Here is an 18,503-nt window from a genome sequence, read left to right on the forward strand (position 1 = left end):
TTGTTGCGTTGTTTTGAGCCAAAGCCAACAATGGATACGAGAAGAATGGCAGATATAGTTAAAGTACTTATTAGAGATGAGCGAGTACTATTCGAAATGGCCGTTTCGAATAGAACGCACCCATAGGATTGAATGGAAGCGACGTTCATTTATTCCTATAGGTGCGTGCTATTTGAAACTGGAATTTTGAATAGTACTCGCTCATCTCTAGTACTTATACTTCTACCTTCTGCTCAATCCACTCCTGGCTTTGGCTCAAAAAACCGCAAAAAAATCTGCAACAAAAAAAAGCTGCGTTCCCGCTTTGTGGGGCTTTAGCCTTAAAGGGGTTTTACAGGGATTTTTACAACTCATAGAGGAGGCCAGAGATGGTGAAACCTAAAAATAACATATCATACTTGCCAGTCTTCGGTGCTCTGGTGTCCGACACCATTGTTAATCTGGTGCATGCCGTGAAGTTGTCACCAGATGTCCTGCACCACATGTGAGTGCTCAGGCCAATAAAGGACCTGCTAATGTCACTCAGATACGTCACCAAGCATGGCCTGTTATGGAAATGATAGATCGCTGTTGCTTAGAAATACAGGTACAGGAACATCAACTCATAGCCTTGTTCGCTATTTTTTACAGCACATTTATCAGAAACCATATTAATCAACGGAGTCATTTTGACTTCTTTAATACAAAGTTGATATTTCTACATACATTATGGTGAGTAAATCACATTTCATTGCTGTTTCAATTACAGTTATAAAGAGTTGACAGTTGCACTTTACAATTAAGATGAACAGAGGATTGAAATTTAGTTGTTAAAAGTAGTTTCAGTGTTACTGAATGCAGCGACCACATGTCTCTTCCCCGATAATCTTTTGTATATGTCCGCACATAGTACCATCACTGTCTGCACATTCGGAGTGTTGCTTCTCATGTTACAGTGGTTCTTTAGAAATACGGGCTTTTATTTGTGTATTATGGGAAGAGCAGATTGTTCCACATAGAAAGAAGTCTTACAAAATACGCACATTTCTGCATTACACACATTCCTTTGTACCGCTATTCTGGGTTGATCATGTTATTTATACATGTTGGTCAATTTGGTTATAACTGAGTGGCTGCAAATTACAATCTGTTCAAGGTTTTAGAACGTTTCCTAATGTTTTAACCCTTCCAACTCTTCTCTCCTAAAAGAAGGACATCAGAGAATTTCTGTGAGTCATATATGTACTGTATGGTCAGGTCCATGAAAGGTAAGGGGATGGTGAGATGAGTTGTTATTCTATTTACATTGGTTTGTTTTAGGTTTTTGTTTTTTTTTAATTTTCTTTTTAAGTAAATAAATATTTTTGGTACATTTATTATAAGCCCAAGTTTTATAGTCAGGTGGAATGATGTGCTAAATTGTCTCTAATCTCTATGAACAATCTGAGGGGATTTATTATCTGGAGTAGAAAAAGTAGACCGAAGAAGAGCAGCTTACTGGTGTGTTTAGTAGCCATTGCCTATAACATCTCTACAGTGAAAAAATAGACAGTCTTTGAACAGAATATGAACTGTAGAATGCCTCTTCATTACATTGATAGTTTTCTCTTTACAAAAAGGCAATACAATATAAAAAGGGGTCTAATTGTAATGTCACTTAAATGGATACAGATACAATACTTAAAAGCAAGCTACTGATGTACATTTTGAAATATACAAGCTGCACTTTGGATTTTGGACACACTGCAATGTGGACATTAAAAAAATAATAATAAAAAATAAATAAGTAAAAACACATAATTGGCCACAGTCACTTAACTGCTGGACGTCTATGTGCAGCATATTCCTACCCTATCTCCTCTCTAATTTACAATCAACCAAAGAACTTTAAGAAAATTAAACATATCTTATGTCAAATCTTCTAGGAGAGATAAGATAGGCTGAAACCTTCTGTAGGGCTTAAATAAAGATATGTGCAAATTGTTAGTAATCGGTCGTAAAATAACCACAATTTCTAGGAATGTTGCAAGGCAGAGGCAGGTGGTGGTGGCTCAGTGGGTGACTTACGATTTATCCAGCCATGGTTTTCACCAGCAGCCTGCTTAATTTTACACGTGCCCAAGTTTTTGTTTTTTTTCTTCTTCAAGGGCTCTTGGTAAAGTTACAACACACGCATAAATAACTCTAAATTTACCAGATCACAAACATTGCAGTTATTCTGTCTGAACAGTTCTACTTCAAGAATCTGAAAATAAAATGAGCCTCAAGGATGCAACATCAGTTCCTGCTATCCTCTTATGAAAGAACATACATTGTTACACAAGCTGGGATTACCACTTTTGGTACAAGATCCATGTATATTCAAGAACAGTGATTGAAGTATCACATTAAAAGCATTTTAAAATAGAAGTCACCCAAGTCTCAGAAAGTCTCTTTACACCACAGAGTTCTGAATGTGACATCTGTAAAAATGTGTTAAACTTCCCACCCCTGGTGCTAGAGTCTTTCAGTTTTAGAGTTCAGGCCTTTAAAGAGGGTCAGCAGAAACTGCAATGACGTCTGTGGTTGACCATGTTCATTTAAGATGGCTTCTTATGTTGCATAGTGATCAAAGCTGCCCAGATACTCCAAACTGGCCTGGTAGCAAAACTGGTATTCATCCTAAGATGGAAATAAAATACCACAATTAATAGATTTACACCTTACTTATAACAACAAAACATCTCTTTAGTAGTTTCCTAGAGGTCAGCAAGCATCAGGATATGTGCCTGACCCATACCTCCATACCTGGCACTATGTATTGGTTACAATTATAGCTCTTCTGACGTATTGTTTAGTATAGTAAATACCTGCACTCCTTATGGAATAACAATGCTGGAGCATATTTCTTACAGCTCTTATGTTGTGCTCTTTCACTGTTACTTCTTCAGGGAAAAACTGACAACAGGATGTTACTATTTCCTTATCATACAGCTATCAAGCCTTGTCAACTTTATGTCCACATGATACATATAAAAGAGAACATTATACATACGGAGAATGATTTATAAAGACTGGTCTTAATAATTCTGGTTGTGTCTTTAGAGGACTTGTGGGCCAGAACTGATATCTACACCATTCAGTGTCTTGGTGTGAATTATAGTAAATCTGATGGGCTGATACTCCCCTGTCCTGACCTATCTTAACCCCTGCACTGCTCTTTCCACTGTTTTCAAAAAGATCAAGTGGGGCTCATACAAAGGACATCTTAGGTGCAATTTGGGGTTGCACATAAAAGATGCAGCGCTTCTATGCCAGTTTTCTGGCATTGGTTGTTTCATAAATTCCCCCATGATATCCACATTTGAAATACGCAATCCTAAAGCAATGCATCCCTACAATCGCATATTTATTTACAGTGATGCATGTTTTTGATCTAATTTATTACAACCATAAACGAAGTTGGGAAGAGAAGGCAGGTATCATTATACAAAAGATTATTTTCTCAATCATACCTCTGTCTGCACCATTGCGGGTCTTTGAGTTCGTAGCATTTTTACGGTTTGAAAAACATCTACCACACCTTCGTAACGCATTCTTTCTAGGACTATACTGAGGGTAATAAATACCCCTGTTCTGCCAACCCCAGCACTAGAAAAAAAATAATGGAAATTAACATTTGCGACCCTGAAGTGAAAATAACAGGTAATTAAAAAAGTCAGTAGCAACACATGCAGTTACATCTTTACATACTTGCATACAAGCTACAGGTTTTATTATGTCAGTCTAGTGCCAAGTCAAAAGAGCAATTTATAGATCGCTAACAATCGGTCACACAGAGTGGCTGCTAGGACATAACTCAAAAAAGTTAGGATTTTTTTTTACAGGATACGTTGTAATTTTCAATGGCACCCTTTTTAACCGCTAACCCTAAAAGTGGTTTGACAGAGGAAAGGGGTATTCTTTACCCATAACTCGACTCTCTGCAAAGCAACCACGGGGTGCTGGAGGGGTGACATGGCAACTGGAAGCGTGACTGTGACCTCCAGTACTGCCATGCACAGAAGCCTATTAGTATCAGCTAATGGCTGGTTCTTATTGGCAGATGTAAAAGTCATGTCATATCAGTGTAAAACGGACATGTACAATACCCTGCAATACAAAAGTACTGCAGAATATTATACGAGTGATACCCCTTAACACTCATACGAGTGCTTGTACTATTATGTCGCACAGAGAGTATAGTTAATGCTAAGCTCAGTAATAGCATGGCACTGTGATGCTGCGGACACAGGAGATGCACAATACATAGTATTGCAGAACAACAGTGGGCCTTGTAGTCCTTATTATAAAGTGACATTTTTTTCTGGACTGGCAGAAGTCACTTTTGGGAGAATTCAGAGCGTTGGACTCAATAATGATCTTTATCTAGTCTATTACATATAGCTAGATGCTACTTGAGCCACGCCATCCTGTCCCTGCCTAGGCTTAGCCTAATTTTCTGACAGCTGACACTGGGCTAGCTACATTCTCTAAGATTAGCTCAACACATATGCCCTGAACTCACATAGTGCACATATGTCTGATCCCTGGTTTAGGTGATCTAATGTGCTCTGGGCTATGTATTTTTTGACCTGTATTTTTTTAGCTATATTTTTTCATGAGTTATGTCAAATTAAACATTGATATATGTGACTGTGAATAATATTGACACATGTTTAACCTGATACACATGGTATTGTCCTTATCTCTGATCTCTACCCTGACAATGATATACAGTATGCAGTGGAATTTAGTGTGTCTCAGTTTTCCTATATGATTTTATCTTATATAAAATAGAAATGAAGTTTTATATTATTTTTGCAGTATCTTACCACTCTATCCTATTTCCTTATACTTTAATATTGATTAGATAGAGATTTTAGCAGGCCTTGACCTCCTGTACTCTTGACTAATGGGTCTTTGTATTATGCCAAAATGTTGACCATTTTGAGCTGTGGTCAGTATTGGGCATTTATTCCATTAGTAATATCAACTGAATATAGCAAATATAGCAATATCCTTATAGCTAAGTCTCCCTGTTTTCATTATTCCTAATATCTCCCTTCCAAAATTTCCCTAAGGGTGCTTTCACATGGAGTTAACGCTCCACTCATTCAGACATGTAAAAACGTGTCAAAGTGACTGCAGGTAAAACAGAATCTCATAGACTTCAATGTGTGCCGTTCTTACGCGCAATACACAGCATGCGTAAGACCGGCACACATTGAAGTCTATGGGATTCTGTTTTACCTGCGGTCACTTTGACACGTGTTTACGTGTCTGAATGAGCGGAGCGTAACTCTGTTTGAAAGCACTCTAACTCTCCTCTTTTAGTAACTGGAATATATTAGACCAAGCTTTATAAATTTGAGTTTTATTCTTACCTGCAGTGAACAGATATAGGACCGTCCTGCCCAAACTGCTCCTTTGTTTTGTGCACTTGGCCTATGAAATCGATGAAACCTTCACCTGATTTTGGCACGCCTTGTTCTGGCCAATCAGTGAACTGAAACTGTCGTACTGTGCGAGACTGACCATCCTATATACAGAAAGAAATAAAACAATGTTATTATACTTGATGTGCAGACTATGAAAGAAGCTTTGACCTTTAGGTGAATCAAATGTCAAATGAGCTTGCTTAAGGCTAAGGCCCCACATAGCAGCCCATAACATAAAAACTTTGCCACTGCGTTTTTTTTTTTTCATGCAGTGTTTTTCTGCTTCATTTATACCTATGGGGAAGCCAACAGTGTTTATGTAGGTATCATTTACATGTTGCGATTTCCAAAACTGCAATGGTTTTGGAAATTGCACCTTGTCCGCTGTGCTTTTTTTTTTTCCACAATGTGGGGATGGGATCCACTAGCTGCATTTTGCTACGTGGGGCCTTAGCCTAATGGGATTTTCCTAGACTAATAAAGTTTAGATAAGACCAGTGATGACATAACTGAGTAAAGCAAGTAACTACTGAGGACCATGACTGGTTGCAACAGATAAGTAGGAGGTCCTTGATATTATCACTGGATTTGCAGAAACAAGCACCCCACATGAAAAAGACATGAAGATTGTATGGTCAAAATTAGATCAACAGTACCATGTGTAGTCCGACAGACTCGGAACTGCACTATGAATGTTAATCTCAGAAGCCCCTCAGTTACCTGAGTCGGGGCTATCTGCATAGTGTTACTGTTCCAGGATTTTTGCAGTGCAAAGGAAAATTGTGCCTAATGAAAACTTGTGTTTTCACAGCTATTTTTACAGGCTTCAACCTGTGCCTGCAAAAAACACGGTTTTTCACTGCATGGCCACATCAAACGCACAACCACACTGTGTAAACATACCACATGACTAGGGTAACATCTTCAGCCACTGTAATGTGACTGTCCATAGAAACGCGCTTAGTAGTTTGTAAATCACTTAAAAACTGCTGCAGTCCAAAAAAGTTGAGAGGGATTTATTTTAATCTCTACATGCCTGGAATTCTAAGCAATTTTAAAAAGTAGGAGCTTCCATATAGAAGAATGAAAAATTGCTTGTTAAAGGGATTGTCCAAGAATACAAACTATTGCTTCTTTCTTCTATAAGCAGCGCCACAAGTGTGTGGTTGTGCGTGGTATTACAACTCAGCCTTAGTGCACTGAAGGGAGACTGAGCTGCAATGACACACATAATATGTTTTATGAAGAAATTAGTCATGTTTTTCTAATACTGGAGAATTCTGGTTTTAGACACTCTGTAGTGATACTATGAATAGTGTAGGTTTAGGCCTAGAAATGAAAAACTACATGAAAATCCCAAACATATTTCACCAACTACCATGGATTTTGGCCCCATGGCATTTTATATTTAAAATGCATGTAACAAATTTTACAGTTACAGTGGTACAGTTTCACTTAGCCCACTACCCAATTCAGCTTGAAATCCTATGAAACAATTTTGCATGCCATTGGGTCTGTAGTGCTTCATGTAGATAAAGAATAGGCAACACACACATATAAAGCTAAGTTCACACAAGAGTTTTTTGGTCAGGATTTTGAGGCTGTATCCGCCTCAAAATCCTGACTGAAAAGACGGCTCCCATTGAAATCAATGGGAGCCGGTCAGTTCTTTTTTTCCGGGAGTCGTTTCTTCCAGCTCCTGGGAAAAAGAAGCGAGATGCTCATTCTTCAGGCCGTTTCGCCTCGCGATTCGGCCTGAAGACACACCCTCCTCTGGACTAGGCCCATTCATTGGGCCTATTCCGGAGCGGAATGTGCGGCTGGATGACGGTGCAGTGCACCGGCTTTCAGTCGCGCCTACCCAGTTTTTGGTCCAGAACCTGAGGCGGCCTCCGGACCAAAAATCTCCGTAAGAACTTACCCCAGGTTTTCACTTCAGTTTTTGCCCACTCCTCAATTACAGGTGAAACCCATTTGTAGCAGGTTTAAGGTTTTACCTGTAATTGCCACACACACACAAATCACATTGAAAATCTGGTAGATTTCCTGTGGCACACTGCTTATGCCTACTAGTTTACGCTTACATCTGTTTAGGTTGGTAAACAGAAACAGCACAGAGATATTAAATGTTGATAAATGGACAAAAAAAAAATCAGACATTTTGTAATGCTATATTTCATTAGGTTTTCTAGAGGTTAAAGAGGATACACAATATTATTCAATGCCTCGCTCCATTAACTCCAACTTCTTTTTGTAAGAACATTAATGTCTGTTTTATGTTATCTACTTGCAAAACAAGCACTGTTAAATTGTTGGTATCACTGAAGCTCTTGTAACTTACCCTCGCATCTGTGACTTTAAATTCTCTTAAGATGTATTGAGGCATGTTATATTCAGCCATTGGATCAACTACAAAATATTGATACCGAGCTGAACGCTCAGCAGGCCAGTATTGATGACATTTTTCCTGTAATGTAAGAAAAATAATTACCTTTGAGAATAAATAAGATATTTTTAGAAGCAGAGCAAATAAGACGAACAGAAAAGAACAAACAATTCTTCTTATATTGTTTCAGAAAGAATACAGAAAGTAATTCTTTGTTCAAATTGGCATCATGGTTAAGTTTGGGTTGTATTGTCCAGTAATATAAGAAGTAATAAAGAAAGATAATCATCATCATAACCTTTACTAATAATGAATTGCATGTATATTATATTGCAGTATATTATAGCACATCTTATTACTGACATTCTCACTATTCCCGCTATTTCAAGAATGTTCACCTATGAACATTACTTAATACCTATGTAAATAATTAGATAACATTGCCTTGGAGGGAGACAGGTCTGAGGTTTAGCTATATGTTTTTTAATGTTAACTAGATGTCAAATGTTGTATTACTTAGGGTTCTAATGATAGTGGGAATTAAGTATGCCACAAACCGCTCATTTAGGTGAAAAGAATAGGAAATAAGAAAAGCCAACAAGTCGGGCAAGTATAAGCAAACAAGTAAAATTCATGAACAAGAAGCAAGACTTATATTTAATTTGGAGGAACCTAATGTCATTCTTGCCAACACCCCAAAGTATACCGGTAAATCAAAGATGATAGGAAAGCAGGCAGAAGTCTGCAATCAAATAGGTTGCCTGGTACCATACTGTATATACTGCATATTTATAGCCTTTATAGCCTCCTCCTAAATGTATAGGACTTTTCAGAAACTGTGTTGTATTCATGTCGAGTGGTCTCTGAAATTGACCAGAGCATACCTTTCAGATAGTACCGAGACATAATAAGAGCTAGAACTGAAGTAGAAGAATCATCAAGAAGCAATTTTAATCCTTTAGGGTGCATTCACACTGAGTAAACGCTAGCTTATTTTGTAGAGTAAAATTACACTTGTAAATTTTGCTATCCCATTGACTTCAATGACATTTTACAGGCGTATTTTTTACAGGCGTATTTTTTACAGGCGTATTTTTACACTTGTAAAAAAATATCATTGAAGTCAATGGGATAGCAAAATTTACAAGTGTAATTTTACTCTACAAAATAAGCTAGCGTTTACTCAGTGTGAATGCACCCTTACAATGTATTTCACCCCTATTACTCTACTACTTCAATTTGTTCTAACCAATATGCCAGCCAAACCATTTGATTACAGATCATTGATGCTTATCAGATTTGAAAATAAATGGCAAAATTAGAATAGGGGGAGATGATAGGGTCAATAAACCTCACAGTGGCTGTCCAGTTTCGAAAATGGGCTCTCATAGTGACGGAATGCAGGGATGCAATTGTACCCACCATCAGGCAATTGCATTCTATGTCATTATTTATAACAGGCATGTCCAAAGACTGGCCCATAGGCCAATTGCAGCCAACGATAACATTTCCATTGGCCCACCAGCACTGTTGCTTTTAGGGGACCTTACTGGATTCCCATTGCTTTTTTAATGGGTCCAGTATTGGCCCCTTTTAACTTACCTATCCCTACTCCTGCTCTTGACCTCCTCTTGCCTCTTCAGCCTCCAGGGGGCTCCCATGCGCCTTACATTATGTTATTTTGACCTGATGTGCGACAGGGCCCACTGAGCAGAAGTGGGGAGTGGTAAGTGAATGAAACCAAGTGGCGTTGCCAACCCGGTTCTGCTTCTGATAGACCTTGTAGGCCACAGGCCACATTGAACCAGTGGCCTACAAACTAAGTACCAATACTTACCTGTCTGCTTTCCAGTGCCTCCCACTTCTTCCTGAATTTAGCGCACTGGCAGCTTTCTAGCTTTCTTTCTACCGCACATCACATCTATGGGGATGTGAAAGGTCCTCTTTACTGGTTAAAAAATGTCAGGCTGAATGGTCATCCCCCCCACATGTTTTCAACTCACCAAATCTGTCCCTCTTTGCAAAGAGTTTGGACATTCCTTATCTATAAGTATGATTTTTCACACAATATGTGTAGATGAGTTCTGTAGAGTAAAGACTCCATAGCTATAATCTATGATAGATAAATTGGAATTTAAAAATATTTAGTGGTAAACAACCTCCCAATTGGTCTAGCTGTGTGTTGGAATCCTAGGCCATTAGACCTATATGTAATGTGTTTGCACATGCTGGCAAAGTTGCTGCAAATGTTTATAACTCAAGATAATGTAACATTTTGTCTGTGAAACTTATAAACGCTAGATGGGAAAGATGTATCCAGTACATTCAAACTGCAGGAGAGATAAGGGCTAGTTCACACGGAGGCAAAGAGGCTGATTTTGACAGCGGATTTCGCTTCAAAATCGGCCCTTTTACAATAGTGGTCTATGTAGACTGCTAGCTTTTTTTTTTCTTCTGCTAGCAGAAAAAAAGAAGCGATATGACCTTTCTTCAGGCGTTTTCTGCCTGAAGTAAGCAATAGAAGTGAATAGGAGGCAAAAAACGCGCTTTTTTTTTCCGCATGGTACCTGCTGTTATCTTTAGGGTAAAGGGTTGTATAATGATCACTTGCAGTCCAGCTAAGGGTCCATTCACACAGAGTTTTTGAGCGAGGATTTTGGTACTGAATCCGTGTCAGAATCCATGTGGAAAAACGCCTCCCCATAGAGCCCTATGGATTCCACTAGCTTTTTTTTTACGCTAGCGAAAAAAAAGCTTCATTCAGCCGGATTCCGCCTGCAAAAACCAACGCAGTCAATGGAGTCAGAAAATCCATGTGGGATTGGCAAAAACTGCTAGTGGTTTTTTCAAGGTCCATACACTGTGCTGGAGGAAAAAAACATTTCCTAATTCCTGAAGCAGATTTTTTTCCTCACCAAAATGCTCGCCAAAAAACTCAGTGTGAATGGAGCCTTAAGGATTAATTATTTTTACATGTAGATTGTGTTCAGTGGTCTCTGTATATACTCTCTATATACTGTATACGTTGGCTTGTGATTGTTATTGGAAGTGAGGAATGTGAAGACGTGGTTTATTCCAGAAGAAAGATGTCTTGAACTTTCCTTGTTGCTTTGTTTAAAACTAAAATTGAGCTCGTCTATTTTACAGCAGCATAACATCGACGTGGAGAAGGCACCTCTCATTTACCTGGTTTTTCCCCTACATAATTTGTGACTAATCATGATTATTTGTATACGTGAAGAATACGCCCTGGAGCTGTAGACCCAAAAAAATATAACATTTCCAAAAAGCAATGTGCATTAAATTCAAATGGAAAAAAATACAAATTTAACAGTAAAATGGACTGTCAAAAAAAAAAAAAAAAAATTCAGTGGGTTCTCAAAATGGTTGTGTGACCGTTGTTGCAAAAATGGCTGTTTATCGCTGTTGTATGAATAAGGCATTAGTCCAACACAGCTAATTCTCCTATAAGGATATGGTCCCACATAGCAAGCCACAGCCAAAATGCGCCGCAGAGGAAAAAAAGTGTTTTTTCCACACTGCTTTTCACAGAAAGTTTTCCTCTGTGGACTTTATGCCTCTATTATACATACAGGGAAACCACCAGCATTTCTGTAGGTATAATTGACATGCTGTGATCATGCTGAAAAATACATTACATGTCAATGGTATCCATAATACATATCCTATAATATAGGCATTATAACATTACTCAGACATATTAGAATCCATCAATCATAAAACAAGTAACTTACTCTGCCCATTTCCCTAAGTTTTGTTAACATAACAACAATTGTGGAATTATTTTCCCATAACATTCTCCAGAAATCTTCAGTAGTCTCTGCAAGGGGTCCTTGTGTTGCAATGTAAGCTTTTTGTTGCCTAAAACAGAAGACAATATGTTAGAACCACCACCTAAAAACATCAGGGCAGTGTGACATAAAGACTCCAGCATACCTGTATCCATCTATGAAACTGGCATTGATGTAATCTGACCCCTCTACTCCTCTAATTGGTTGCAAGCAAACCCTTGTGGTTTCATATGGCATGATGTTCACAAGGCGATTCTTAAATTTGTTGCATGGAAGATTGGCACTGATGAATCTGGAAGTGTGAGCTTTCGAATTGGCAAGGCGCTGAACATAAAACAGAATATTTCAAGAAGTTAAACGGTATACTGTGTGTATGGAGATTTCAGAATGTTTGACATAAGTAGAATCAGCAAAGTTAATTGATTTCTTAGAATTCAATTTATCTATTAGGGAAGATTAACATTTCTTATTTCCATGTGAAGAGACATATTTGGTTCTATGTTTTACATTATAACTGATCACATGAAATATATAAGCGGCTGACACTTATTTTGTTACAAGGCTCCACCAATGACCATCAGCACAGAAAAAATTAACATTACATACTATCTATGGAAATCAATAATGAAGCCAGACTGGATATTTTTTCCTAAATCAGACTACATTTAAACTTTATTTTCTTTTTTAAAGGTTTTTTAAACAAACTTCCACAGATAGATGTTTAGTACAAACCAAGCGTACAGTGTGGCGCAGATTAACTAATACCATGTTTCTCCAAAAATAAGACAAGGTCTTATATTATTTTTTTCTCTGATAAAAGAATAATGTTTATTTTCGGGGTAGGTCTTATTTTTTAGGCACCAAATTGAATCAGAATCTTTTCTGGTTCGCTCTGGATGAATCTTGTAAAATGGTTTGGGTTAGTAACCATAACTTACATTCACAATTGATGGTGCAGTGTCAGTGGGTCTTAAACTTACTGGTAGTCTCTGTAAACACTTTGTGCAGCAGTGGCACTGTGCTCTCTCTATCTCCTCTACTTTACACTAAGGGGGAGGTGCTGTAGTGGAGGGGCTGCATCTATGGAAGCATGCAGGGGTGGCACCTGACATTTGGTTGAGTAGGTAGCTAAGAACACAGTATAGTAGCGGTCGTGAGGTGGCACTCAGAAGGTGGACTCAGGAGCAGTGAGAGGATTTTGCCCTACTCTGTCCTGGCGGGAGGTAGAGGTTCAATTGATCAGGATTAGAGATGAGCGAACACTAAAATGTCCGAGGTTTGAAATCCGATTCGAACAGCCGCTCACTGTTCGAACAGATTTCGAACCCCATTATAGTCTATGGAGGGAAATGCTCGTTTCAGGGGTAGGCAACATTCGATAAAATCATACTTACCAAGTCCACGAGTGACGGTCGGGCTGGATTCTGCTTGAAGTCTTCTCCCGGCGCAGGGTCCCCGCGTCCTCTTCCGGGTGAAATTTACTCTGCCTAGGCATCCGGCCTGAGCAGAGCCGACTGCGCATACGCGTGTATGCGCGTGCATGCCCGTGCATGCGCAGTCGGCTCTGCCTAGGCCGGATGCCTAGGCAGAGTGAATTCCACCCGGAAGAAGACGCGGGGACCCTGCGCCGGGAGAAGACTTCGGAAAGGTAAGAGAAGAACCAGCGTTGATTGGCAGAATGTACAGCATTCTGCCAATCAACGCTGGTTCTGCATCGAACCTTAAACTTCGAACAGCTAGTAGTGTTCGATCGAGTACGAGTATTTCGAATACCGTAGTATTCGATCGAACACCTACTTGATCGAACACTACTCGCTCATCTCTAATCAGGATGCTTGGGAGCTACAGTATGCCTATTCTCAGTGATGTCACGTGACATAATCTAGCACTGGATGCACTGACTGTATCTAGGGCTTATTTTGTGAGTTAAGCTTATATTTCAAGCCTACTCCAAAAACCCTGCAATATCAAGTTAGGCCTATTTTCAAGGTATTTTTGGAGAAACAGGGTAGTTAGACAATGCAAACCTAGGCAGTATGAAAATATGCCTGATTTATCACAGTGGCTGATGCTGGATGATAAATCTGAAGTATCTTTAGACTGTTTAGCCTAACTTTATACCAGCTTTTACGTGACCTATGTTGAACCAGAATTCTCTTATACAATCTTAGTACATTTAAGCCAATCACCCATTTTTTGGGAGAATCCACACTCTTATGTCTAGCAAGTTACAAACTTTTAGTTCATACTAAATACACAAACATGTGCTACATTGCACCAAAGATGCATCATGTTTTTGCCAGTGTCTGGCCATAACCACAATGGTAAATCTGGGCCAATGGAGTCTGAAAATGTATGAAGAATAAAGTAACCCAAAATGCTTGTTAAAAACTGTTGGAAGGTTATTTTCACACGTGTAATACAGCAACACTTCTGCACCTGTGTTATGGCCAAATGTCATGAAATGGCCATATGGGATATTTATACACATATCCTGCGCTATGTGAAGCTTACTTTCTCTCTAAGTACAGCCAGTGCTGCTCTTTTGGGGTCCCTGAATGCAATACGGACTGTAATTCTAAACAAAATGACAAATGCTCTTTCATACATCTCACAAAACCTGTTCTATTTTTTGATGTAAAATGCTCAATAGAAATATGGATGAAATAACTACATTTTGCACATTGATTTGATCTGCACTATAAACGTGAGCGGGAACACTCTGCACTATTCTTTATTCTATGAATGAGCTGTAATGTACAGGTGAAGTATGAGGTCAGTCAGCTTGCTTGTTTTAGGCGCACATTCTCATAATTATATTATCATTTCTGTTTCACTAATATTCTTACCTTAAACTCCAACTCCATGCCTGTTACATGTTCTCCTGTTTCAATTTGGGCTAACTTCTGAATATATGTATATAGGTTTCTAGCAGGAACTTCTGTGTTTCCACATGCCACGGCTTCAAACAAGGCATCATGTATAAAGCTGTACTGGTCCTCTGTCTGGACCATATAGTTCCTCTGTGAGCGCATTAATGTCACGTGACCATATATATCGACCGTTTTCTCATGCTTTATTCTCTCAAGCATTGCATCAATAACAATAAAACAGCCAGTTCGTCCAACTCCAGCACTAGAAGAAAGATTTCCATAAATGCTCATACCAAAAAAATATCCATATAAAGAGATTTATGGCAAACCATACGGCTTACAATAGATTAAAGTATTACATACAGTAACCAATTTAACTAGTTATAAAAATGGGGTAGAGGAGAGAGTATTTGTGGTTGTATACACCAAAGCCGCTCAAAACTGTCTTAGGCTAAAGCCTCACTTCGTGGAAAGGCAACTTTATTTGTGGTAGATTTTGCTGTGGGCCAAAGCCAAGAATGACTACATATATAATATGAGGCCTCAGCTTTAAGTAGTTTAAAGCATACCTCCAATTATAAAACAACTTAGAGACTTGTGTAGGTAGATTTTTCAGTAGCAGCCAGTAATGAATCCCCTTTCTTGGGACCCTGAAAGTTACATCTGTCAAGTTAAGTAACTATTATGATGCATGGATGAGGGTTTACTTAGGTATAGCGAATCCCATCCCTAGACTGCAGTAAAATACGCGCATGCGATTCCCAGAGCTGTTGCGGTTTTGGAAATTAATCTGTGTTAATTCAATGAAGCCTGTTGAAGGTGTTCACCTTTGTTTGAGTTTGAAAAAAACAAAAAGGAGTAAAAGTGCTTATTACACATCTTATCTTTGTAGCATATATGGAAGCCACAGTTTGGTACCCTTCTCCTAACTATGCTAGGGTAGAAAAGAAATGCTTAACAGAGCTCTAAAGCTTTTTATAAGAATGGCTACATGTAGTGCTTCAATCCTGCTGCATTTCCCCAATGAAAATTAGCTGTTTGCCATGAGTCTGAGAAGATTATGGGGATTCATTGATAGCCATCCCAGCTTTAAACAGAAAATGGGTACTTTAAAAGGGCTCTATCATTGGGAAAACTCATTTTTAACCAAACATATACTTGCATAGCCTTTAGAAAGGCTATTGCACACATACCTTTTGTATGTTAATCCCCTCAGTCATTTTTGAATGAGCCCGCTTTTATTCATATGCTAATTAGCCTACAGCGAGCAGCGGAAGTCTCAGTGAGCACTTTCTGATGTGTGTGTGAGGGCAGAGAGGCTGATGATGATGATGATGACTCCCTGCTCTCACACACAGCAGTCAGTGCTCACTGAGACTTCCGCTGCTCGTTGCTGGCTAATTAGCATATTCATAAAAGCGGGTTCTTTTAAAATGACTGAGGGGATTAACATACAAAAGTTATGTGTGGAATAGCCTTTCTAAAGGCTATGCAAGTATATGATAGAGCCCTTTTAAATTGATTTCCTTTTCTTAGCGTCCAAGTCCCAACACCCCATTGACAAGCTGTTATTTCCTATATTACCCATCATACTAAGCTCATATTGATTAGCACTAAATCTCATACAGTCATGTGTATAGAAAGGATGATGGAGAGGCGTTCCAGGCTATATGGTCATCTTGGGACGCATACTGTATTTTGAATGGTCTCTGACTCCTTCCCCTTCCCTTCCTCCCCCACCCCCTCATTTCTACTCTCAGGTTTTTGTGATGTGTATACATTACCAGTCTATATGACATATGCATTGCTTCACGTTCATGTTTTTTAGGTTTTCAACTCTTGTGCTGTATTGTATTTTACAAAAATCCTTTCAATAAAAACTACAGTTTAAAAAAAAAAAAAAAAAAAAAAAAAAAAAAAAGGATGATGGAACAGAAGGACAGAAAAGCTTTTTTTCTTTTTTTAATTTCTGTTGAGTACAATGTATTATTTAAAGGCAACACACTTTTTATATAGTGATTTCTAAGCAGTGGCTGCAATTTAGCTGCAAGATCTATTTAGACATGGTAGAAAATAAATCAATTGAATAATGAATTCAATTCACTTGTTAGGAGGATTTCCGGAGTTTTTAATTCACAGTTTACAAAAATAAAGGTAATCATACCTGCAATGTACAACAATGGGTCCTGCATCAGGGGGGTTGCATGTTTTTACTCTTCTGAGGAACGCCAAGAATGGGGTTGGGTACTCGGGGACTCCATGGTCTGGCCAGGCTGTAAACTGGAATTGTCGTACTTCTCTCTTCTCACTGGAACCATTCTGTAAACAAGAACTTGTCACTCAATTCACACTGTATTGTCAACAGACAATGGTATTGAAGAAAAATCTGTCATGAATTATATGAAAACTACTGTATAGCATGATTGCACATCCTGACCTAAAACATGTTATACATGTCAACAAGGCAATATGCATTCTAACAACTAGTATGGACTTTTATCCCGATTCCACAGCACTGATCGCCTCCTTGCATACTGACAAATCCACAAGCTGTCTGTTAAACATGCTATAAAGATTTTGTGAAACCAACTCAGTCCTCCATAAAAACCTCAATCTAGCATTTAATTTACCTTATGTAAGGAAAATGTTCGCACGCAGAAAGTTGCTAGTTCAATCGTATCTAGTAGAGTCACTTGAATCATTCCATATGTATCTGCACCTCTACTTGGCCAATACTGGTCACACTTTACCTGTAAGGATCACATTTGTGAGGCCTGATATTCAGACAAGTGCTTTCCAATTTATCATGTCAAAACACTTGATATAAAAACAAAGCAGTGAGATACAGGATTTATTCGCATTGGTGTTTAGCCACTTAATGGCTGGCCTGTATTCCCTGGTTCATGACTGGAAAAAGTTTCAGGGGTTTTTGGTATAACTTTTTTTTTTTTTTTTTTTTTTAAATTTAGGTTACTCAAATAATTTTTGCATTTTTTTTCAGTGTTACATAAGGCTTTAATTATATGTTATGTTTATTTTTGCAATTTTTTTTCTTTTCTTTAAGGACATGGCCTGAAAACACATTTAGGCTAAGATGGGAGGTCACGCAGCAATAAAGCGCTGCGGGAAAAACTGTGGCGAGAACGCATTGCGGTTCTTCCCGCAGCACTTTAAACAGAGTTCACAGAGTTTTCCTACACAGACTTTCTGTTACAATTATATCTATGGGGAAACCCAGCGGTTCCGTAGATATAATTGACATGCTGCGATTTTACAAAATCCCGCCGGTTTTGGAAATCGCGATGTCTTCGCACAGCGGTTTTTACCACAAAGTGGGCATGGGATTGAAGCCATCCACTCAGAATCCCATCCGCTTTGCCTTTCCTGTAAAATGCCGCAATTGTTCCATCGGCGTTTTCACCGCGGGCAATTCGCGGTGTCTCCAGACTGTGGGGCCCTGGGCTAAGGCTAAAGTCCCACATTTCAGAAACGCAGCTTTTTTGTTGCAGATTTTGTTGTGGTCTTTTGAGCCAAAACCAAGAATGGCTACAAACGGAATAAATAATACCTAGGAAGTTCTTATACTTTTGCTCAATCCACTCTTGGCTTTTCTCAAAAAAACACAAAAAAAAACCAGCAACAAAAAAAGCTTCATTTCCGCAATGTGGGGTCTTGGCCTAAGGCTGATTGCAGATGACCCTGGCCATGTTCAGTGTACTATCTGTGTATTTCCCGGATAGCACACTGACTCATTAATTTCAAAGGGCCTGCACATACAACAGTGTGCGGGCCGACAGTCCAGGCTTCAAAATATAGAACAGGTCATATTCCTGTCTTATTTTGCGGCTTTTGTGTCCGTGGCTCCTATTCGTTTAATGAAAGGAGCCGCGGAAGCATGGCCAGTGCATGGGTGGCACACGGGGGACATTCTAGTGTCCCGCCCGTGCTTTTAATTCACAGCCGACCAGTTGAAGCACAGTCATCTGCAACCAGC

General features: G+C 38.9%; 1 protein-coding gene across 9 annotated transcripts in view; it reads right to left on the reverse strand.

Annotated features, from left to right (window-relative positions):
• Positions 1–660: 660 nt before the first annotated feature.
• PTPRS (protein tyrosine phosphatase receptor type S) overlaps positions 661–18,503 on the reverse strand; it is a 240,959-nt gene continuing 223,116 nt past the window's right edge. For all 9 annotated transcript variants that reach the window (XM_075281034.1, XM_075281026.1, XM_075281006.1 and 6 more), the window contains 9 exons: positions 17,140–17,259; positions 16,674–16,828; positions 14,486–14,771; positions 11,782–11,960; positions 11,580–11,706; positions 7,780–7,905; positions 5,385–5,539; positions 3,474–3,609; positions 661–2,640 (listed from right to left, as the gene is read on the reverse strand). In XM_075281034.1, coding sequence (XP_075137135.1) covers positions 2,572–2,640; positions 3,474–3,609; positions 5,385–5,539; positions 7,780–7,905; positions 11,580–11,706; positions 11,782–11,960; positions 14,486–14,771; positions 16,674–16,828; positions 17,140–17,259 — 1,353 coding nt within the window. In that variant the 3' untranslated portion in view covers positions 661–2,571. The remainder of the gene's footprint in view (positions 2,641–3,473; positions 3,610–5,384; positions 5,540–7,779; positions 7,906–11,579; positions 11,707–11,781; positions 11,961–14,485; positions 14,772–16,673; positions 16,829–17,139; positions 17,260–18,503) is intronic.

The sequence above is a fragment of the Leptodactylus fuscus genome, chromosome 1, assembly GCF_031893055.1.
Source record: "Leptodactylus fuscus isolate aLepFus1 chromosome 1, aLepFus1.hap2, whole genome shotgun sequence".
In the NCBI taxonomy this organism is placed as follows: Eukaryota; Metazoa; Chordata; class Amphibia; order Anura; family Leptodactylidae; genus Leptodactylus; species Leptodactylus fuscus.